At 39.5% G+C, this 24,663-nt stretch overlaps 1 protein-coding gene across 1 annotated transcript in view; it reads left to right on the forward strand.

The window, feature by feature from the left end:
- Positions 1-24,136, forward strand: part of SLC35F1 (solute carrier family 35 member F1) — a 110,485-nt gene extending 86,349 nt beyond the window's left edge. The window contains exons 7-8 of the mRNA XM_017739412.1: positions 2,448-2,602; positions 20,069-24,136. Of these exons, the coding sequence (XP_017594901.1) occupies positions 2,448-2,602; positions 20,069-20,293 (380 nt within the window). The 3' untranslated portion in view covers positions 20,294-24,136. The remainder of the gene's footprint in view (positions 1-2,447; positions 2,603-20,068) is intronic.
- Positions 24,137-24,663: the final 527 nt, after the last annotated feature.

Below are 24,663 nucleotides of genomic sequence, written 5' to 3' on the forward strand. Positions count from 1 at the left end.
CAAGGAAGTTCCCTTTGTTATTGGGGGTTTGAATATTTCTGAATGGTCTTGGTTCCAAGATAGTATGAAAGATCATAACTGATTCCATTTCATGCCAATTAAACATTTGCTTTTGGAGTAAAAGCACAAAGGCAACATTTGTGCATCATTGCACCGTGCAACATTCAACCAGCATGCTCAGGAACAAGACCAGCAGTTCTCAATTCAGGTTGGTCTTAGTGGTACTTTATTTAGGCTATTTTAGAATGGTCCCTAGGGACAGATCCTGCCCATTTGTGTGAAGACAGCAAGGCTAAAGAGAAATGGAGAAATACTGAGGGACTGGGGCTCGTTCAGCCTGTGGAAAAGAAGTTACCTACAAGGAGGTTATCAAAAGGACAGAGCTGAGGTCTTCACAGGAGGATGAGAGACAACAGGCAGAAGCTCAAATGACAGATTGAGACTGGATAAAAGGAAAATCTTCACACTGAGGACAGGCAGGCAGCAGAGCAAGTTGCCCAAAGAGGTTCTGGAATCTGCTGGGACTGCAGCACTAGTGGCAATTCCCAAGGCTGCTATTTGCACTGCATGGGTACCTGAGGAGGCTGAGGCTTCAAGCTGCTGACTTAAAACATATTTTTAGTCTCAGAACCGGCCCTCTAAGAAGCAATATCTGAAAATCATATGATGTTAATTTCAGTTTTTATTATCACCACTAAATGCCACCCAGCTGGTGGATTTTACATGTATTTTTAAGCTGTAAATTAAATGCCACTTTATATTCACCTCTGCTAAGACAGCTACAGTTCAAGCAATTTTCCACTGGAACTGAAATGCCCTTTGGAAAAGCAGCATGTGAAGTCCATGTAGTTGTCTGTCAAATAATGTGAACGCCGAGGCAGTACCATAAAATTATACCATAAGTTGAGTACATAAACCAGCAAAGCTGGGTTAAATCCAGACAACAGGAGGCTTGGTGGACCAGCTGGTGATTTGCAGAGTGTTCTTTGACAATGCTGACTTCTGATCCAGAATGGCTTTAGTGCCTGACCTGTTCTTCTTAAGCCTGAAAGAAAAGCTGACTTAATGCTCCTGTATGCAAACAATTTCCCATTGACCAAAACTACACTCCATATGGTGCAATCATTTGCCTGCTACAGAAGAGTTGCAGAGTTTGAATAAAGCACCTTTCAAGCGCTGCCCAGAACTTAATTCTGTTACCAGTTTACAATGCATGCCTTATGAATTTGCTACCTATAGGTAAAATCAGTTTTTTACCATGATGGTCCATATTCTGAATATAAACTCAAATTCCTTATCATGCCATAACATGTATGGACACTGATAGTTTGTGTCTGCTGAATTTCTTTCAGTTGAATGTACACTTCAGTTCATACGTTTCTAAAGGATTCAATCTGTCACAGCTGATTTTGTCCTTTAGATAGCTTTTCTAAAGAATTTTTAACTAGATGGACCCATATGCTGATACATGTCCATTATATGGCCTTTTTATTTTTTTTTATCCTTTCTAGTCCCTTACAGGACTTTGGCAATCAGATTTTCTACAACTTTTAGCCAATAACAACATGTTCTGAAGAGCTGGCATCAGTCTAAATTTAGGCTCATGCACATATCCATTGGGAATTCTGTAGCATACGGCAGCCTAAGAAATATAATTTGCATGAGAGCAGATGAGTAAAATGTTTGCTGGTTTTTTAACTTCATATTGATTAATTTGACTTGGGATTTATCAAGTAATAACTCAAGCAATTAATTCTTTTCCAGTAAGTTATTTAGGGTTTTAAATTTATTTAGATTTTCACTGTAATGTATTTTTATTATATTAGTGTCTAACAATCTAATTTGTGTGAGGCAATCTGTAAACATGTGACAGGAAAGAGTTTCAGCTCACAAAAGCTTTATTAAGGAAGGCAGACAAAAAGGAGTAGAGGAACAGAGGTTCAAAACTATAAAGTGATTTGTCAGTTTTGGTGGCAAAGTAGGACTAGGACCTCTGACACTTGAGTGCTGTCCTCATGCATTCATCCATTTGCTCATTAACTCCTCTGCAAATAATTTTGCATTCATTTTTTGGGTCCATTCACAGAAAATACTGTGTGCTCCATCCAACTCAAATGAACTCACTTGATGCTGGTGACATTCAGCTCCTTAAGAGACTAGATTTGATATGTCCAAATGCATAATTATGTCCAAATTCATGTTGGACATGAAGTAGTCACTGGAAGTATAAGACATCAATTTGAAAGAACTCTGCTGTTATGGAGATCCCAAAGGACATCATTTCCACTGTTGGTTTTCACTCTCTATATATGTGTATACTATTAATTGGAATGTTTATTTGACAAAGCATTATTCTTTCTTCTCCTAAAACACACCCCTCCTCCTCCTAACAAAGTCATTTCTGCAGGCTGTGGAAGGTCACTTTGCTTCTTGTTTCTCTTCTGCAGGTTTGCTGTACGTCGGCTTTAGTGCCTGTATGTTTGGCCTCTACAGCTTTATGCCAGTGGTTATAAAGAAAACCAGTGCTACTGCAGTCAACCTCTCCCTACTCACAGCTGACCTGTACAGCCTCTTCTGTGGATTATTCCTCTTCCACTACAAGGTATGTGGAAATGAGAGATGTATTTGGGGAATAGCAGTATGCCTGAAGAAACATCAATGCAGAACAAGGAAACAAAAGAAGCCTCCAAGCTTTGCTAGGTCTAAACAGTAAAAGTGCAAGTTGTTTTTTTTACTTCAGGCTTCCTACACTAAAAACAATTTTATTTTATAATTTTGAGCTCATTTGGTCTTTCTGTTATAAGTTTTAAGATTTGAGTACCTGCTATGATTCAGTGGCTGATGATGCAGTGGCTACACTGCATCATTATTTTCATCTTACTTATCAAAGCATCAGCCACTGCATCAATAATTTCATCTTACTTATCAAAGGTAACTTTCAACTGCTGTGAACAGACCTAAGGTGGCAGCATGAAGGGAAGGACTCTCCCAAAATTCCCATAGAATTTTTTTGCCTGGGAATAAGGTTGTTTCATTCATACTGATTCTGAATTTATAACTAAATTGTCCATATATTACACCTTTCTGTTGGCCATACCAGTGGTTTGCCTCTTATTGTAAATGCCAAAATGTGGAGCATATTTGTGTTGAAGTCAAACTTTGACCTCCCAGGTCCTCTAATACTTAAAACACCATGTTGTACAGAACCACATTTGACCTCCAGTTACAAGGAATGGCACTTCATTATTGACAAGTATCCCCCCCACAGTGTCCATCCTGTGAAAATGACATTGTGGTGCTGGAAGCAATTGCTTTGTATCGTCATTTATTCATAGGAGGGAGGTTACTTGATAGCTAAAATTGTGTTAGAAGTGTTAGGCAAAAGAAGGCTTAAAATTCTGAGTGTCTAATCAACTCAAATCAGATTTTGTGATAGTAATAGTACCTGAATGAATCTGAATGAGACAGTGAAAGTTCAAAGCTTCAGAGTCCAACACAAAATTGTTCATCACTATTGTCTTTTATTTTGGTTTTTTGGCTTTGAGAATTTTGAAGGCAGAAGAGAAGCAAGAATAGAAACAAAAATTTGACTGAAAACACAATGTGGGAATTGTCTGCTGCTTTGCAGCTCTGTCTCATGGTGATGTGGTTTCTCCTTCTTTCTGCCTCATGCTTCAAACCCAAAGTGTTTGACACTAGGTATAAGCTGAAAACTGTTATCTGTTCCTAGCAATATTATTTGGTACCACAGATAAATATATTTAGTGGTGTTAGTCCACTGTTTCTAAGAAAAATTACTAAATTACACTGTAAAAGGCAAATGTGATTCTGAAAACAGTGGTACTAGCAAAATCAAACTCTGATAGAGGGAGAGACTCAAAAGGCAGCAGAGGTTGGACAGCTCTGTGCTCAGCATTGCTCAAACATAACAAAAAAGGCAATTTTGCAAATGCAAACTTTAAAGTTCAGGCACTTGAAAGGCAAAAGGCACATAAAAAGTTTGATTTCTTCCCTGTGTCTAGTTGATGGATACATTAGCAGAGCCAGGAAGGCAGAATTTTCAGCTTTACTGACACCCATCTTTCTGCAGTAAGTGCATGTCAGCTCTCATCCATAGTGGCATCTTGGTCTCTCTTTAAGACTGTATGGAAAAAGTGCTCAAGAGTAGAAGGCTCAGAACTGAAATGTTTTTTGGTTGAAAGCATCCATCTCAGCATGTGTCCTGATAAACTGGTTGAGTTCCACATCTGAAGTAACTGATGGTCCCCTCTGCCCCTTGCTCTTCTTATTAGAAAACCAAAAATCTCATTCTCCTATGGTTGATGTATATATCATGCTGTCACTCTCATAAACTCTTATCAGACTGTTACTTAAACCTATTTAGGTTTTTTGCCCCCATTGCTGTCCTTGGCAGACTTTCAGAACGTTACTTCTCCAATAGTTACAAACCTCCTTATTTCCAGCATAAATTTACTTGTGCCTGGTTTTGGTCCATTCATCTTCCTACCAAGAGTATCCATTAGCAGGAAGAATGCTCATCTCCATGGCATTTATTCCATTGGTACATCAGTAGAGAGGAATCGTATTTTCTCTCAGTCCCTACTTCACTGATCAGAGCAAGTCCTTCTCTGCACCTCATCTGGTTGGATTTCATCCTCTCTGAGACAGCCCCTTCAGCTTGAGGTCCTGGTCCCTCCAGCACCTGGTGCAATGCTTTTGTCTCTGCTTCTCTAGAAAGCCAGTTACCCCATAGATAGCAAGCCTGCATTGACATTTTTCATCACTGCATTTCTTTTGTGATTTGTACTCATCCTGAGATCCATACAATTCACGTGTCTCTCCTTTGTTCTTCCCAGCTGAAGTGTTGATAAAGAGAAGACCTTTATCAGGGCTTTGTGAAAGGACCTTTACCTGAAATGTAGCATCAACTTCTCAAGCTGTCAGTGTCTCCTTTCACACCCTTCAAACTTACATTGCAGACAAAATTTGAAGAGAGAGGCTGTGTGCGAAGATCTAGATTTAAAACTCCACTTAGTTATTTGGTTTCCTCTTTACTTACCATGTTTTTATCCTTAGATGACCTCCTCCTTTCCTTTCTGGCTTGCTATCAGGTAGCATTTTATCTGAGGAAGCAGAACTGAAATGTGTAACTTGCACTCAATAATGAAGTCTGATATGTTAGCATTAAGTGATCTAAATTAATTCCCCTCCTAGGACTGTGTACACTTGCTTGTTTCCTAGCTTTTAAAGAGCTGTTTCATTCCTAGCCCAGCTGTACATCTCATGCAGCTGCTTCTGCTTTTTGCTGCACGGGCCAATGGGCACAGCCCCACTTCACTGGGAAGCAAATGGGTTTATGCTGAAGTAGGATCAACTGAGTGGTTTAGTGTCCCTTGCAGAATATCATTTTATGAGGCTTTCAAGAAACAGTTGTGATTTTTCCCTGTGCTGCTACTTTTATCACCAGACAGGTTTATTGCACCCTTAGCAGTAAATCTATGAAAATCCATGGACAATGCAGGAAACAAGTTTAACTGGGCTTTAGAGCCTTTGAAACCAAACTAAAGAGAAGATTGCCTTTGAAGTATTTTGATTCATTAGCATTTCATTTTTGTATAATACAGCCTTGCAACATCATTACATGCAAGACATGAGTGAGTTGATAAACAGCTGCATCTCTAGTCTTACCCCACATGCAGGCATCTTCCTAGCACATTGAACACTTCCCAGGCCCATGGAAGCCAGATATTCAGCTTGTTAACTTGACACAACTCTGGTGATATACATGTAATTCAAGATGTTAAATGTTCAAGATTTTATTGCATTAAAATGTAATAATATATAGCTTTCAATTGGAGATAGATTACTAGATTGTAATGCATCATTCTTAAAATTTCTTGCATCCCCCAAATAAAAGCTGTCTTTCTAGTTCTTCTGTAATCGGTAATTGATTCCAAATATTCCAGCAGATGGAGAAATGTGTCTGCCCACTTTGGTAGCTCAATATCCACCACTGCCATAGCATTTAAGTATACAACACCATATCTTCAATACTTTTTTTTAATTCTCACCATATTGACATGTATTATACAGTTTTTATGTTCAAAACTTTCCTAGCTGTCTGCTCTCATTTTACCTCCTTCTTTAGCACAAGTAACAGGACTGTCCTTGGCCGTTCTTTGTTATGGATACGTGGACACGAGTGGTGCTAAAAAATTCAGGGCTGCCTCTCCGGGTGCACAGGGTTAGAACTTTTGTATAAACATGGGGGCATTTTTTCTTAAGACTATTCTTTTCTACATTTCAGTCTTAGCCTTAGCTCTTTTGTTATGTGAACTTTAGACTTATTACTTTTCCTTTGCAAGCTCTGTGTTGTCTGTACTCATTCTAAGCAAATTGGGTTCTCACTAAATAATCTAAGCAGTTTATTTTATATTTTCCAGGAGCTAGGGCATGAATACTGATTGTGTCCTGGACCAGCAGGTTGAGTCACACTATATTATATCATTACCTAGCAAGCCAAGCACAATCAATTATATTATGCATTGGCAAATTCATTCATTACTTTATCCAAGATGCAGATATAAAAACCCAGAGTTTCTGGATATAGTAGCAATTCCCTAATGAAGAAAATGCATGTATTTCATAATAAATCAGGGAAGCCATGCATCTTGATTTAGAATCTCAGAGAGTATCTGTGCAAAGGACTTGGATGCACAGATAAACATGATACTCAAAACCTTTCAGAACCAGAAATGTGAAATTATGCTGGGTGAAACCTCATTTGCTGATATTCACTAATGTTTCTAAAAATTACTTTTCAATGCTAATTCTAACAGCATCCCTCCAATGGAAGGGAGCAGATGACAGCCTTCCCATTACATCAAGAAATAAGCCATGCAGGAGACTGGGGTTTAACCAAATGGAGAAGAAAGGGTGCAGTGTGGGGGAAGGGGGTTCCAGGTTCTTTTTTGCCAGCACAGATCCTAAGCAATGCCTGTGAATTTGGAATTTACATAGTCTTCACTGTAGTGAAAATGTGAGCCTTGCTAGAAATATGAATCTCACTGAAGCCAGTGTGAGATCTCCTGCTGTCTTTGGTGCACTTCAGTTCATTTTCCTAAATTAGGAAAGCCGGCCACTCAAGGAATAATCTTCAAAAAAATTCGGTTTCATGACTATACAGATGAAACCTTATTGTGACTCTATATGCTTCAGGCAGTCCTGAGTTTTGTTGAAGCAGGATGGATACAAAGTCTGTGGGTTGATAGCAGGAGTTAAATAAAGTTGGTTTGGTTTGGGGGAGGATTGTTTGTTTATTACTTTGATTTTTATTTCGCAGACATCCATAAACATCTGAGAGATTTTTCCCAAACCTCTGATCTAACTAAGAAAATACTTCAGTTTATGTTCTCACCTTTTTTTTTAAACTTCCCTGAAAGCATAAGCTGAAGTCAGTAAGATCCTATTCTTTGCTTGCACTTGTTAGGGAACTAACACCGACCTATTTTAAACTTTGACAGTGGTGTTGTCAGTGGTGCTGTCAGTGGTGCATCATTATTTCTAGTGGAACAGGCAGTACAGGCTAAAATACTAGTTTTTTACACTATTACTTCCTCAGTCATATACTTTAAGGTACTTTCCTGATGAAATTGGGTATGCAAGCTGCTTGGCCCATAAATTTTCTGTTTGAATGGAATTTAATTGCGCAGGGCTTTTATCCTTGTGAATACTTCTAAGCCTTTGATAATAATGAGGATATTACTTGTTAATTCTTTATGTCATTGGTAATGTGCAAAAACCGAAATTCATGTTTCCTTTCCTTTTCCAAAGTACTAAATTTCTTACATGGGGACTCCCTCTCAACAAGTCTGCTCCCCTTTCATCGAAGCAGCATCTCAAAATCTTCTTTTTCACATTTCTTTAAATTTATTTATTTCATTAGTTAGCTATTTGAATTTCCTCCTCCAAATTATAGTCAATTAGAGAATAGTTAGGTGTCTGTATTTTAAAAGCTTGAGGTGGAAAGGAGTTAGGTGTGTCTTAGGTCGCATTTGAATTACTGTGACAGAAAGGGCCCCATCCACTCATCCTTTTTGTGGTGGTGCAGGATGGCATACAATAAAAAAGCTATGAAGTAAAATGACAGAAAAGAGTAGAAGCTGGAAAACTAAATGCCTCCCACCAAGATATTGCACGGCCTGATAAATTTTTAACAACACAGCGCAGATATGGCAGCTTTTTCAAAATGCTGCATTTCTAAAAGGATGTCTTCCTTTCACAGTGCTATCTTGCAATAGATTCATTAGTTGCAAAGCATGAATAGTGAAACATGGATACTCACTCTTTGGAAGCCATCAAGAAGGGTGTAAATGATGTGGCATTCATATTGCAGGAGTTATGATAAAAGCTTCAATTTCAAATATATTTTTTCAGACACTAGCTCATCATAAATGTCAAGTTTTCTAGCTTGTTTTCAGTGCTTTTAGCTTGGGATTTTTTTCCTTTGGTCTCATGTTAGAAGTCTGCACACAACAGAACTGATTTGAAGTTTTCTAGGAAAAGGCATTTTTGTTGGAAAGGCCTAATTATCAAAACAGAAATGTTGAGTAAGCACATCTTGATCTCAGAGTACTCCAAAGGAAACACCACCACCACCCCCCTTTTATTGTGGGTAACTTTTGAATCACATCTTTCTGTGTCTCAGTGTCACAATCTTCCTGCATACCTCAAGTGTTAAAATGTAAAATTTATGGGACTAGTGAAGAAATTATTAGGGAATTGGTGTGTTGGTGGGGAGGAGGGGTAGTTCAGGATGCTGTTTCAGTTTGCATGTAATTTGAAGTCACTGCTGTCCAAGTCAGAAGAGATGATCCCAGAAGTCCCTTCTCTTCCCACCTCTGCACTCAAGCTCAACAACACTTCAGACATGTGAGGGCTAGAACAGCCAAGGGGAGGCAACAGCATGGTACTGGAATATGCAGTGGTATCCTTATGTTTAGCATGTAGCCTCCACGTGTCAGTCATTTTCATTTGGAGTTATTCATTTGATATTATTAACTGGAAGGTGTACACAAAGCCAGGTGTTGTAACAATGGGCTTTGAGCCCTTGGAAACAAGTAACAGCCATCTCATACTGCTTGTTTGAATTAGTTTTGTGTTCTAATATAAGTAAAAAGTTGTTCAGAGATCTCTTAAATATACCACAAGAGTAGATTGTGAAGTATAATTGTTACAATCTGAAGGAAATAAGTATCTTTTAATTCCTACACAGTATGAGAGTTTGAACACATTAGGGGAAATATTCCTGTTATTGGAATTAACTCTTGGATAATAAATCTTCAACGAAACCATATTGATTTTAAAGGTGATGGTGAATATGGGCTGAAAAAGGAAATCTTGGGGATCACAGAATAAAAAATGCATAATATCAAAGAACCAGAAAATGGATTGCAAACTGCAGAGCAAAAAATATTGTAGCAAATAAGTACCTTTTTCTTTATCACAAGAAAAAATGCAGGCAGAAAAAACATAATAAACTCATCCTGTCTAAAGATATGGATCTTACTGACAACATACTTTTTCTTAATGATGTTCAATGAATATGAAAACAAAGACCAAGGGGCTAAGTTTCATAATTACTTGCTAGGGAAAAAATCAGCATAAATGAGAACTTCAGCATTTCCCAAGACAAGCATACATTTGAAGACAAGGGAGTACAATGAATGTGTTGAGTTACATATCTCAGTAATAATTTGCAACCCAGAGGAGACAGCCAAAAAAAAAAAAGTCATGAATTAGCAAGGCAGCAGTTGCATTCAAAAGCTAAAACAAGTTTCAGTTACTGAAAATCTGCAATATTTTCAAATTATGATTCTTTTAATTGGATGCTATTTTCACCTTTGCATATGGAAATAAAGACTGAAGTTCCTCAGAGATGTAGACAGAATCATCTTTGAAAGAAAGTGCTAAGGGTTAAATACAATCATTTCGTTATAAAATTGGGAGATTTGTTACGGAACTTAGTTCATCTTTATTTCAATAAGTGACCGGAAAAGAAGGTGGAAGTGTGCAAAGGATTATGTCTGGCTTACAAATTATGCCATGGTCTATGAGCTGCCGGGAAGGAACATACGTAAAATCTGTTTTGGTGTATGACTGGATTGAAGTGCTTATTCCAGTTGTGCCTCCTACCAGCCAAATCAGTGAATGCTACAGACACACAGGGTTAAAGCATCCACATCAGCTTCTACTTCCTACCAAAATGGTGGAATGGATCAACATGCAAAAAAACCATCAGTTAGGAAATGTCACTTCTACATGTTTTCAATCTAAGCAGTGGAGTATTTCATTAGTTTCTAGAACATCTACAAAAAATATCTTCTTTTTGTCTAAACTCCCCCTTCCCACTAAACTGGGAGTTTTCAAACCCATGGTATGGGATAGATGTTGGACAATCAGCACTGCTGACAAGCAATTTCATTAGCTGGACTAAACTACTGGAATTATTCCCACCACCTACATGGGTTAAGTTTAGCAAGGTAGAAGGCTAAGAAGGCTCATAATGGGTCTGAAGGAGATTTTAATAGCTTTGACTTAAAGTAATCTGAATTTTATATCTTAAGGACAAGAGGACAATTTGTAGGGGAGAGCTCCAGATGCAACTGGACAAACGATCTCTTTAAAAAATTGTTAGAAATAAACAGAAAACAAGGAATCACAAAAGAAAACTAATACTGTGCAGGTAAAAAAGAAAAGGAGCAAAGTCTAATTACTGTACAAGATAAACCAAGCTTGGCAATGAAGAAAAAAGCAGTGAAAAGTTCTTCTTGTATATTAAGAGAAGAAATAGTTTTGCTATGCAAGGACAGTGGAGGCCAAAATTAAACTACCTTTTTCTTGGCACCAAAATAAAATTGGGACCTTCTGTCATATTCAGTAAAGATGAGAGTTAAGTGCGAAGGCAATGCACCATCTTTAATAAAAATGGAAATTACTACGTCAGAAGTGGAAACAGAATGCAATAATCTGAATGCTTCAAAGCTTATGAATATAGACAGTTGGAATAATTTGATATGGAGTAGACAATAAAATCGGAAGTAGACATAATTAGGGGCATGGAGATAGATGGAAAATTGGATGAAATGCAAGCTGGTTCACAAAAGACAGATAATCCATTCTAAATCTGATGTCTGTCTGATAATTTAACAGATTTTTGTAGAGAGAAGTCAAATGGTAGATCTGTTGAACAGTGCAGCACAGAAAATTATCAGTTAAGATAAAGAACAGAATTAGTGGTGTAAAGATTGGAAGCCAGGTGAGAAACTGGCTAATGAGTATAAAGGACAAGGCAATGCACTGAGAGAGAAATAGCTTGCTTGAAGGAGCTCACTGATGGAGGTCCCAAAGAGTTGGTCTGAAGACCAGTCTTGTGTAGCGACTGTAGTAATAGATTTGGCACCCTCAGTAGGAAGAAGAATTAGAATAATCAGGCAACTAGAACTGGCTGACACTGAGAAATGCTGTGAAGCACAGAGTGCGAGGCAGTGTCTGTGGCAACAGATGGGAAGAATTTGAGCATGGTTGTGACAAAGCTGTTTCCAAATGAGTCTGTCTAGGTATTTCTGGTATTGATGGAGAAGTGCTAATGCCATAGGACAGACAACTTACCATCTCAGGGACAGCACTTTGCTAGCTGTAGCTATAGATTTTTTTTCTGTCAGCTCAAGAGCACCAAACAGGGCTGTTTCTCTTATCTGCTGCAAAGCCTTGACAGAGCAACCATGTGTCTGCTAACAATGTACTGAATATGCAGATCCCCAAAAAATCTTTATTGTATGTAACATAGCTTTGACAGGTTGGAAGGGACTATGGAACCTTAACATGTATGAATTAATCTGCAAATTCACAGGGAGAAAATGAGAATTATGTGATCTAATGATACAAGAACATATGGGCGGAAACTGAGAATGTGTAGAAATTAGGGGGGATTTTTTGGGTATCATAGCAGGGAGGTTCCAGAACAATTTCAAATAGGTTAGTGGGAAGTGAAAAAAAGCCCTAATAATGCTTGCATGAGAAGGATTTGCCAGATGGAATATGGGATCTGATTGTAAGCAATAATGGGGGTTGGATTCGACAGTTTAGGACACGCTCTCCATTCTGATTGCCTCATGTGCCTGCCTTGGGAGTTGACTCAATTGAGAGCTCTTGGAGCTCCTGAAATTTGGCCTCTTGTTGCCAGCAGCAAATGTGTTACACTACAGAGAACCCTGACATGAAACAGCCATGTCACACTCCCTCCAGACAGCTGGCATGGTCACTCATGGTGATAACTGCAGCTGCGTAGTCCTTGTTTCTCAGGGTAGGAATGCTCCCCATTTGTATTGCCAGGAGAAAAGGACACCATCTGGGAGGGAATTTCTACAGGAATATATTGTTAGATTCAGCAGAAAAATGTGAAAAAAGAATCCAAGATGAATCAGTTATTGTAACCTTGGTTCTGAACACACTGAGCACAATTAGCCTCATGTACAGTAATAGAGAATCAATTACAGCAGACAGCTGCTAATATATTAAATACTTGCACACAAACCCAAAAACACACATGGCAGCTGGCAGCTGGTAGGGCAAACCAACAAAGAATATTGAAAGGTAAAAGTGGGGGGGGGAAATTGATTTTACAAGCTTTTCTTTTGTGCTCCTCCTTTTTCTATTAAGATCATCCTAAAGGATATGTCCTTTACCACTTTCTTGCCAAGTAATTGATATAAAATAACAAGAAATGAAGCCCCCTTACGCCACAGTAAGGATGCTCACAGGAAATTAGAGCAATGTAATAAAAGTGTTTTAACTTCACATAAAAATCTCTTTCCTACACAGATGAGACTAAAACAGATTGCAGGACTCATTCTACCTTGCACTTTTTAATTAGACAGACTGCTGGTACCGCAGGGGTACTGAACACAGGCTCGTTTTTTCTCTACATCTTACGGCAGAGGCAACAAAGGGAAACAGAAGAGAAAGCAGCACTCCCATCCCTCCCAGCACTCAGGAAAGGAAGATAAGCCATTTCCCACAAACATTTTGCCCTAGCAGGCATGTATTTAGAAAGGACAGGCTATCATTAATTTTTTCTAATTATAGCATTTGAGAAGCATGAAATCATGCAGCTTTGTGCAAAATCAGTATTTGCCTTACAGCTGCCTATGTCAAGCTCAGAGATTTTTCCCAATGCTATCAGTTTTCTCCATAAGTTTGTTTCATTCCACCAATGAATTCCAGGAAATCTATTAAGTTTCCTAAATTTTAACAGAATTTGTGGTGACAGTTTTCCAGTAAACCTTCCTCATTTTTCTCCCTTGTAGATAACCTCAGCATCTAAAAGGTAAGAAAGCTTAGGAATTTCCCACTGACTACCGTTTTACCAATTGAACTGTGCTCACCAGTAAATATCATGCAAGAACTGGAAGAGAGGGTGCTGCTGTATGACAGAAAGCATTGATCAGTATGTCTTACATGGAGTAAAACAAGCAAGCAGTAGAGCAGAATCAACTTGCAAATACAGAAAATGTGTCATCTTCTCATCATGGTTTCTATGCATTTGCAATTCAGCATAAGCCATAGTAATGGACAGCATTTCATCTGAGTTAGGTCATATTGAGGGTGCAAGCAAGCATCAGGAATTGAGAAGTATGGCCTTTCTGCCATGCATGAAATGACAGGAAAAACTTCCTTTGACTTCTTTGTTTTCACCAAATGGCAAGGAGGGCAGTGTCAGGTTTTTCACTGTTGCTCAGGCTACACACTTCACTTTTCATCCCAGCTGTGTTCAGAGGGCAAGATAGGACTTTAAGTCATCATTTAAGACTTTATCTTCATGGTTTGCCTAAGAAATAGCTGGAGGTCATTAAATTGGGAAGATAATGCAATCCTATGGTAGTGGACAGACTTGCTGCCCAGAAGTTATCATCATTACTGAAGCTATCCAGCACCCCTTGGTGTCCTTCTCAGCAAGAGAACCAACACTTCTGCTCAAGTATTCCAGCTTCTGCAGTTGGTGAGCAGGGAAGGCACACTAAACCATATCTCAGTGGTTTGGGTCCCTTTGGAGATCTCTTTAAAACTGAGAGATCTGGCAGGATACATAAAGGTTCAGGTGAATTTTTTTTATCTGTTTCAATGCAGTCTGGAAAACTCACAGCAGCCCTTCTGGTGTGTGATGCCATTTGGTGTTACAAAGTACAGTGTTTCACTCTTGGGGGATGCTTTGGTTTCTGTTGATAAGCAGATCAAGCCCTGAATCCTAAAGAGATATCTTCCTTGTAGGCTGGGACAAAAATAGTCAGCAGTAGTTTAAGTCACAGTGCTGATCTAAGACAGAGTCAGTCACATCCTCGTGGGTGTGATCCAAGGCAGTCATCAAAGAGCACAGTGAGCTATGACTAGGATGCTGGCTCCTGTTACTATTAATAAAGTAATATGGCTGTAGCATCCAGCCATGCAAGTGAAAGCACTGTGTGAACTCCTAGCTCTCAGAGCCCTCCCTCAGCCTTCTGGTACTGCTGCTGGCTGGAGAGTGTGTGCATCCCACAGTGCAACTTTGCACTAGGTCACGGTGAGCTTCATTTGCTATATTGGAGACAAAAATAGAAAATTGTGGAAAGAAGCTTAGCCTCTCAATCAATTTATCAAACAGAGTGGAAATGTCTGTTTGCTATATAAAAGATAATGAGAGAAATTTGGTTTCAACTCCCTTCACTCAGCCTGCTCAGGTATTCATGTGTGAAATCACCCAGGGGAAAAAGCCATAAGTTGGTGAAAGAACACCTATTGGCCTTAGCTTTGATGGGCTGTGCAGCATATGCTACAAACTGAATTAGTCTGGAAAGCAGAGTTCACTGTACTGCACAGACCCACTGATGGGAAGGAAGAAGGTGGTGGGAACTGCCTCTCTAGAGAGCATGGATGGTATCAGGAGAAATATGGAACTGATGAATTCCCCCTGATAAGTACATTTTCCCCCCTCTTCATCAGTGTGATTCTGAGGAGGTCACTTTTCTCTGAGATTTAAAACTTGAGCTAATGGACCTGATTTCTTTATCCATTTATGCCAAAATGTGGAGAACTGCCTGATGAGGTAGAGAAAAAGGTAGTTATTCCATTTCATACTTTATCACTGAATATGTGAAACATGGCAATTATAAATTTTCAGTTAGTACTTTAAGAAAAAAACCTTTTGAAAGACGTAAAAAGCACAGTTGGGTTGCCATAGGCTAGGAGCTAGGGTTCGTACTACCTACCAAGAGATTCAGTCTGTGGCTGCTGTTCTGAAATACAAATGGAGTGCTGGAGTGCTGCAGCTCAAATAGTCTTCTCCTGCAACTATTTCCAGTTCAATGGACTGAGTAAAACAGAATTTGCATTTTCATAACTGTTATAATAATGTTCATGTTCATTATCATAACGGCTGAGCGAAAACCCAAAATTAGCAAATTGTTGAATTCTTTTGTCTGTGTGGGCTTTTCTGCAGATTCACATCTGTCTCATTTTGTCACTTAGGATACTGTTTTGCCCTGGTGTCAGTGGTAACATGGACATGGACATCTGTAACAGTCAGAGCTACTTGTCTGCTGATTCCCTCAGCAGGAGTCAGTCAGTCAGCACAGCCTTCCCTAGATGTGGTTCCTTCCATGCCTTTTTTGGGCTTTCCCTTCTAAATTCATGGCCTGTGTACTGAAGAATGGCTCACTCTCTCTAGAACCAGGCATGAATCTACTACCTTCTAAACAGTCTTTCTGTCTATTTTTTTTCTTCTTCTGTTGCTGTCTAATCACTGTTCAAGACAATGAAATCAGATGCACTCTTGTTTCCCCATCAAGAAGCTTCCTTTCCTCCCACCTTTCCAAGCAGATTACTTTAAAGCATAAGAGTCTCAAGAGGAAATAGTAGAAGTGTTTTGCCCATAGTGATTTAAGGATATGTGAAAGACAGGTTTCACATGGACAGACAATAAAAAGTAGAGGATAAAAACTAGTAGGGAGTAAATTTTGAAAGGTTTAATAGTTCATTCTGGATTTTTAAAAATCCTGAATTTTCAGCTGCCTTTACACTCATCTTCTTTATTTTAGAAACCTTGTGATGCTTGACTTACTCGTAATTTTGATTCACTTGCAACAAAAATACTATATTTTTTGTGTTTTCATAATTTTTTAACATTCGTGAATATCATTGTATGATCCATATTGAACAGTATTGATTGGGGAATCATTTATAGACACCCAGATGTCAGAGCAGAGCAGACATGGTGAGATCTGTAGGGCTGATTTAACTATTTTATTTGACTGCTCAAAAAAGCTTTGGCAGATGCTTTTCATGTCAGTGATGAAATCTGAAATGTTGTTATAAGTAAGGCACTTTCCCTGCAAAGGAGATCTCTGCCTTCTCCTCAGAGGGTGATATCCCTGTTCCCCATTTTTATTCTGTAAACTCATATTTATTCAGTAACCAAGTGTTATTATCTCTTTTAAATGGGTAAGAAACTGAAGATCATCTAAAATCATTGTGGTTCACAAAAGAAATTCACAACTTGAAAATCAAACCTAGGGACTCAAGAGTGTTAGATCATTGACCCCACCACAAAGTCATCTGGTCTCTCCATAAGCTTCATGGATAAGGAAGTTTATTTACATAGGTACCTACATGTAGAGACAAAATCCATAGTAAAACTGTTTAATGATATAGAAACATGAGTTGATTTTCAGTCTGTTGAAGGTGTGTGACACTCATTCGCTAATCTGAGCTAACCAGTTTCTGACCATGTTACTCCTTGAACAACTTACAGTTATCCTGCTTAGCAGGGAGGGAAGAAGGATTTGGAGAGGCATACAAATCTGGATATTTAAAAAATAATTTTTCTTAGAGGAAATATGTTTCTGTAAAAAGAGATCATTCAGTAAAATGAGCACAGTATCATTCTCAAGTAGCTTTTTAGGCAGATAGAGGAATTACACACTTCCCAAGAACCTACAGTTTGGAACTGCAGTTCCGCAGAGCAGCAATGAAAAGTAATCTTCCCTCACTTCATTCCTTAGGAATAGCTCTTTCTGCTGGTTTTGAATGTGTTTTGTTTTCCTGTCTATTAATAGCAAATCTCAGTAGATGAGGTTTGCAGCTCAAGATAAAAAAAACCTCCAGGACCTACATAGCAGTAGAGTGTGCCTGGAAATCTTCCATAAATTGTGGATTTCAGCTGGAGTCTGAGTAACACAATACAGTGAACAACAAATTTTCTTTTTGGGGAACTAAGTCTGCATCTTCCCATCACACTGCTGGATTCACTGCTGTTCTAATAGGAGCCAAATACCCATTTATTTCAAAGGGGTTTGGATCAGTCTGACAGGGTATTGACAAAAACCAGGGATTTGTCATATACTTCAGTATGTATTTCTGTGTTAACCTCACTAACTACCCTTCTACTTCAGTGCTGCAGAGAGCTGCTGCACAAACAAATTCAGCCTGAACCTTGTTTCTAAGGAAGGTAAAAATGAAGGAATTGTCATAGGACTGTCAGAGTCCAGGTCTCTTTGCATTAGCTGTGCACAGATACCAAAGACAAATGATTAACAGACCTTTGTTTAGATTTCCCCAAGCTATGCCCAAACCATTTCTCCCAGGCTGGAGAGCTGCCACTAGGGAGGACACTACCATGGAAAGAATATTATCAGTCAAAAGAGCCCACTGGCAGGAAGCCCCTGAGAGAGGAATGAGAGGTATGGCCAGGAGGAGAGGAAAATGGTAGAGCTGGAGCCATGAACTAAAGCAAAAATGAATTTATTTTGTCTGGGCAGCTCCTAGAACAAGAAAAAGAGCACATTTAGCTGCTGGAAGTCCCACAGATTCCTCACAGCAGGACACAAGGCAATCACAAATCTGGCTGGCACTCTGGCTATGCAGTGGGCCAAGCCAATTGGCTGGCTAGGGTGAGAAATTCAAGCATAAGGTGGGAATGAGGGACAGTGGGAAACCAGGGATGGGAAACTAGATGCATTTGGCTCCTGAGATTTGCTTGAACATAGTCAACTTCACTGCTGCCAAGTGATACTCAAGGTCAAATGCAAAGTGAAAGTGGGGAAGAAAGTGCTGAGAACAAAATTGTACAGAAAATGGAGGGAGAAAAATCAACCAGAAGTTGCTTTGAAATTATTAACTTTGTGTTTGATTTGTGTTTGATTGCCACGTGGGGGAGATCTAAGCTTAAGCAGCCCTATCAGAGCAGTGTCACATGGAAGAAATCCTTCATCAGCGCAGGGTGAGGCTTGTCACTGTCTCTGTGACTGGTGGCACAGCTGGGTGGTTTCATCAAATTGTGCCACCAGACAACACGTGAGGACCTGGTGACATACATGGAAAAAACAATTAAAAGCTGATGAAAAGCAAAACTCTTCCTACCCTCTAATCTTTCTGACATGCTTTAAAAACTTTCCTCGTTATGGTACTTTCCCTGTTAAACATGCATACTGGATGTGGGAAACATGCACACAGATGTACCACCATGGGTTATATGTCCAAAGTTTTCAGAGATACTGAGGATTCTGCAAAAAGGCCACATGCTTCCTCAGGCAGGAAGTTGGATGCAGGTTTTGTAGGTTTATGAAATAGTAACAAATTAACACCACTACAAATTTAGCTTAAGTAAAATTTGTTTTCTCCACAATGATAATTTCTTTAAGCATAAAAAGAAGAACTGCTCAAAAACTTCCAATATAATATAGTCCATTCTGTCCATTTTGTGCTGTGCTAAAGTGATCCAGAGGAAACAAATGGAGCATCCATCAAGGCAGAGTCAGTCAGGATTAACAAACAGACTTGCAGACGCCTTTACATAAAATTGTGAAGTACCTCACGGAGCACCTAATAGCAGGTTGCAGGTAGTTGATGGTGTTCAGGTACAGACTCCTGACAGCTGCAGAATACAGGCACTTCTGGAAGTTCCACTGAATACAAATCATTTATATCACCAACAAGGTGGCTTTGCAATTTGTCCTTCATGGTTTCCCACACACAGCATGCATGAAGAAATAACTTGTAGTCTAGGATCAGCAGACAAGTCATATGGGCTTAATGCCATTTTTGTGTCCCCAATAGCCAGAACCCAGTATCTAAAGCTAGTACCCAATGGTCTGTGCTTTTGAAACCCTGTCTTTGCCTTTAGCTTTATCTGCAAGGGCTAACAGGTTGCCAAAAATGTTCTTTGTGTTGTATTTTTAGTTCAGACATGAGTCTGTATATGTCAAAAAATTCAGGCTGACCTCTGATCTAGTGAAGCTGTGTGCCAAAATATGTGTACTTGAGCTTTCAGTTAACTGCCCTCCCTGTGTACTTTCAAACCTCATGATGTTGACCCAGAGCACGGTTCACAGCTGAAGTTCATCCTGTCCAAACTCACACTGGATCTTCTAGCACCTCCTTTCTGTTCACAAGCAAGAGAAGCTGCAGATGGGGTAGTTTTTAAGTGCCTTTTTAAAAATATGTCTTTAAGTATATATAGATGTATATATTTATGTTTTAAATTGTTATTGAAATTATTAATTAATTATATTTTTATATTTCCAATAGCATGTTAGCTTCACAGACGTGTAGTTTAGCTGTAACTAACTTCAGATTTGTCCGCTGCCTGTCTGACAACTGTAGATGAAGGTACCTCACACTGGAGCTGGAGAAACATGGATTCGGAAGAGTAGCTGGCTTATCAAAAAGCATGAAAAAAATCAGTTTTGGATCAGTGACCAAAACTCAGCTTTCCCAAGTCCCAGCGGTCAATACTTGACATGCCTGGCTCAGGGGAAGGCACCAATTAGCTCTTGGTTATGGAGGACAGGGACATTTATGGGAGTAAATCAACCTTCAAAGAGTCATTCCCATAAAAATTCAACATCCAAATGATAGGGAGTTTGTTCTGTGCAGTGCATGCCAAAACAAGGATCTGTCACTACCCCTGTCTGTGGGTCTTCATGAACTCCGGGTAATTGGCGCTGTGTCTAATGACTCTACTGTTATTTCTGCTCAGTTTTCAGGACTTTACTTGTTGTCATTCTTCACTATCCTTGTTGGGCTGATGCTCTACTCCTCCACATCCACGTACGTAGCCCAGGATCCTCGGGTGTACAAGCAGTTTCGAAACCCTTCCGGACCTGTTGTAGACCTGCCAGCCACCGGCCAGATGGAGCCTTCGGTGACATACACCAGCCTGGGGCAGGAGACAGAAGAGGAGCCCCACGTTAGAGTTGCTTAAACCCACGGCTGTTGATCGCCTACTGACAATGGAGCTCGTATATCCATTATCTCTGTATTGTACATAGAGAAAGGTATTTACCAGGTGCAGTTACACTGGTGAGCTGCAAGGTAGCAAACAAGGAAAGCTCATAAAAACACAAATTAATTGTTCCAGGGTGTTCCTTGCAAGGAGATGCCAGTCCCTTGTTTACGAAATGAGTGGCATGTTTTCAACACAAACTACTGTGTATGAATCAGTTAGTGTCAAACTACCTGTGGACGGTATTCAATGTATAAGATGAAATTACAAAAAAGAAATTCACAGAAGGGTGTTTTACACACACAGAGTGGTATTATGCCTAAGCCACACCAGTTGTGGAAAAAACGCCTTTTTACAGCAAATACACTTTGTGCAGTCACTGTTAATTTCTCTCTAAGATTTGTTTGTTTGCACAAAGCGGATGGGTTAGTCATGGTAGCAACAGCCTGACACATTTTTGCTAGCACCTTGGATTTGGTGAGAGAAATAAAATGAGTTCATCTGTGCTATCTGTCTAGTTGCCCTTTCTAGGTAATCTGATCCATGAATCCAGAGAAGGGACAACTTAAAATTTCCGTCTCTATTCTAGGAATAGGTATAAGGTGAGCATTTTAGCCTTTCTATATTTGCAGAAGTGAAGTACTCAAGCATTGACCTCTCTATGATCCATGGCAGATTTCCTGGTGGCCGAGGTTCTGCATCAGGTGACAGGGAGTCAGTTTCTCTGTAGTCGTGACTCAATACAGATTTCTTACTTTTTAAATTTTAACCTGTAGAAAGAAAAATGCATTTTCTAGTTTCCTAAGTATTGTACCTCTCCATGGAAAGATGACATATCATGTGGATCAGGGCACTTATTTTAGATACTCAGTGCATCGAGGGCGCCTTCTGCTGTTCCAGTTTGCTTAGTCTCCCGTGGTTCATTATTCTAACAATAGCTATTTAGAAATGTGTCAGTTTTTTCACCAAAACCCACAAATTGTAAAAATCAGGAAGATTAAGCAAGGAATTCACGAGCAGAAAGACTGGACCATCTGCTGGTGTTCATTTTACTGGCAGGGTGCAGCCAATTATTTTTCATTAACTGTGAAGCAGAAGAATTCAGCAGTTTTCTTACATTCCTGGGGATGTGTGAAAATAGTGAGGGTGTGCTCTACACTTCTGTATACAACTGTACTTCTGCCTCACAAGCCTTATCAGAATGGGGGAAAATCTTAGTCACCACCATGAAAAAATCCATCTTTGCCTGTGTGTTTGCTCTTCTGAGAGCCCAATACAAGGAAATCCTTATTTCAGTATCCTTTATCTATTTTAATTTAAAATTAAGGAAGAAGAGGTGTTCCTGTGTCTAACAACAGGTGAGGGACCTAGGAGAACTTGGTTTTATTCACTGATCTGCCACATCTTTGCATGAATCCTTGGGCATGACTTACCTTCTGTGTGGCTGAGTTTCCCAATCGGTATATACGGGAATAATGACATTTTACCTACCTCACAGGGGTGCTATGGGACCAAGTTATTTTAAAATGCTTCAGGATCTTCAGAAAGAAGGAATTTAAGAAGTACATAATAGTGCTGTAAAAGTGTGTATACATTCACTGTATTTGAAAATGGAGTTTACAGCATGGCTGATGAATATTTTGCTTGTGGGCACAGAAGATGAATTTGATTTGAATGTTATTCTGCTGAAAAAGACTGTTTCAAGCAAAAATGTAGGCCTTCATGTTTGAAAAATACAGCTTACCTATTTCTATTTTAAAAAGAAGAAAAAGATCAATCTATACACTGGAGGTTAGAAAGGTCACACAGTTCAACCAAGCAGGATGAATTTCTGCTGCGGTAATATTCATTTTTTATAGTCCTGTTCTGCTTTAATACAGAAGGAACTTCCCCGAAGCAGACTGAGAGAAGTGTGTATATGTGTAATATACATGAAGTGGCAGATACCAAAATGCTCTTGAACAGCAGAACTATGCTGTATCTTATTCTTACTGTGGAGAAGAGGTGATTTCTTTCCCGCTGTGTTTAGGCTGTCTGCCATGATCCTGCTGCACCTGAGGGAAGGGTCTGCAGTATTGCCAAATCATGCCCAAAACTGGCCCAAAAGCTTTGGTTAAGATGCCTTGGTACTAAACTAACAAATGTATGATTTTTTTCCCCTGCCTTCTGTTTTTTTAATCTCTTTTAGCACTCATGTTTCCAAACTTTTTTTCCTTAAACTATTGAGGATTAAAAAAAACACAAAACAAAAAAACCACTGGATTCCTGCAGAAAAACAGTCTGTATCCTGGGGATATTAAGGAAAGTCTAAATCAAAAAAATAAAAAACACACAAGAAAGATTACCTGACACTTCAGGGTAAGATCCTTGGGTCAAGCCCTGTGAGAGCCTCGACTTAAGGTAGATTTTGTACATTCCCCAGGAGAAGGGGGTCTAACTACAATCATGGCTCCCTCAGGTACCCAGAGGCACACTGCTGGGCATCTGTCATCTCAGTCTTTTTTGCTACCTTTTGTACCAATTAAATACCTTTCTCTGAACATTAGTCCCCATGTTGGTCTGAGAACCTTGAGGATTGTGTGCGTGTCTATTTCATGTTTACAGTTCCTTCCTTTTGCATAACTGTTTTGATTAATTTCTTATTAGTATTTATTTTTAAGCCAAATGTTTGTAGTCCTTCAGCCTCCCCCTCCTCATTTTTCTGACACTAACTTGTTGATGTTTGTTAGAGTCTTCTGTAAAACAGCTGGGCAGGAGGCAGCTCCCAGCCAGGTCATGAGGCTGGGAGTTTCTCCTTACAAGGGGTTGTGATCCACGGGTGGCTGAGAGGTGCCACCTGGAGCAATTTTACCAGGCTATTCTAACAGGCTCTGCTGTACAGGAATAAGTTATGAATGTTTCAGTGTGCACTGTGCAACCAGCCACCATCCCCTGTGCTACCCGTGCAGGAGGAGTTTGATGTGCAAACAGGGGCTGCTTCACTGGCTGTGTTTCCCGATAAACAAGGTGGATGCTTGGATTAGCACCAGTACGCTAGTCCTGGATGGACCTCGAAGGAAAACAGTAGTATAGCTTTACAAATGACTGCGTTGATTGAAAAACTGAGGTCTAGTGAAGGAAAACACTCCTTCTACCTGCTTGTGTTCTGCAGTCGGAGCCCTCAGTGCGCACCAGCAAAGGCTCAGCTATCTAACGGCAGCTACTCTCCGTGTTGCGTAGGACGTCTCTAGCTCTGCATAGCTCCTTGCCTGAACAAACCGAAACTCTCTCGTACTGCTGGCCCTGGGCAGCCCTTAGCAAGACTGATGTAATTTTCTGCTACCAGATGAAAAGCTTCACTGGGAGACAGACTTGTCTTTGTTCCAGCTATAAAGTTTTGAAACACACAATGATAGACCGAGCAATTGAAAATTTTGCACCACTGTGTCATAAGAAGAAGTTTCAATGTATAGTGTAGAGATTGCTAACTTGTGCTATTAACATTTTGACAAGCGTGTAGTATCGTTTTCTTTCCTTTTTTTTTTTTTTTTTTTTAAACCATTTAGTATTCCTAAGCTAGCTACAAATATAAATTTTACCCCATGGGTAGGATTTTATTGTTAAATGCCATAATAAAGCACACTAATCTTGACACACAGATGGAAGTATGAACCAAAACCAAAACCAGGCAAACAAAATCCCAACCCCAAATCCTGCATTGAGAAGCTGAATAAACCTTTCTCCATTTTGATATTTGCATGCACCTATATGGACTGGCTGTGGCAATGTAATGCCTGTATAATGTTTTCAAATAAAAAAAATAAATGCTTTATGAAAGCAGGGTTATTGGTTTCTTGACTGTTTCCTTTCTGCTGTCTTAGCCTACAATGATTTTTCAGAAGTGTAAATCTTGAATGCAGGGAATAATTTTTTGCTGTGCTGAGGACTTCTTTCCCTTGTGAGGTGGTTAACCTAGAACTCTTTCCAAGGTGTCTAAGAACAGATGCTATTAGGCATCCTCAAGTATCTTGCCTGGCCCCAGAGCACTGGTCCAGAAGGATAAGAGGACTCCTGCATACTCATATCTAACCTTTCCCTAGGGCTAGCTTAGGGAATCAGGCTATCAGCCTGGTAGTCACTGCTCTCATTTGGAGACAAAAGCATTCTCTCCACTGCCTTCCAGAAATTATTAATTAGTCTAGAATTAATCTGGGGAGGTTAATCAGTGTAGAATTAATCTGACAAGTGCATGATGTTGAAGGGTTTCTCTGGCAGAGTGCCTGCAGCTGCCTTGCCCAGCCCTCCCTCCTGGCTGCTCTGACCTGCACTGTAACACTATGCCCAGCTGAGTCCTGAAAAGAAAGGATTGA

This window comes from Corvus brachyrhynchos, unplaced genomic scaffold (genome assembly GCF_000691975.1).
Source record: "Corvus brachyrhynchos isolate BGI_N302 unplaced genomic scaffold, ASM69197v1 scaffold14, whole genome shotgun sequence".
Classification (NCBI taxonomy): domain Eukaryota; kingdom Metazoa; phylum Chordata; class Aves; order Passeriformes; family Corvidae; genus Corvus; species Corvus brachyrhynchos.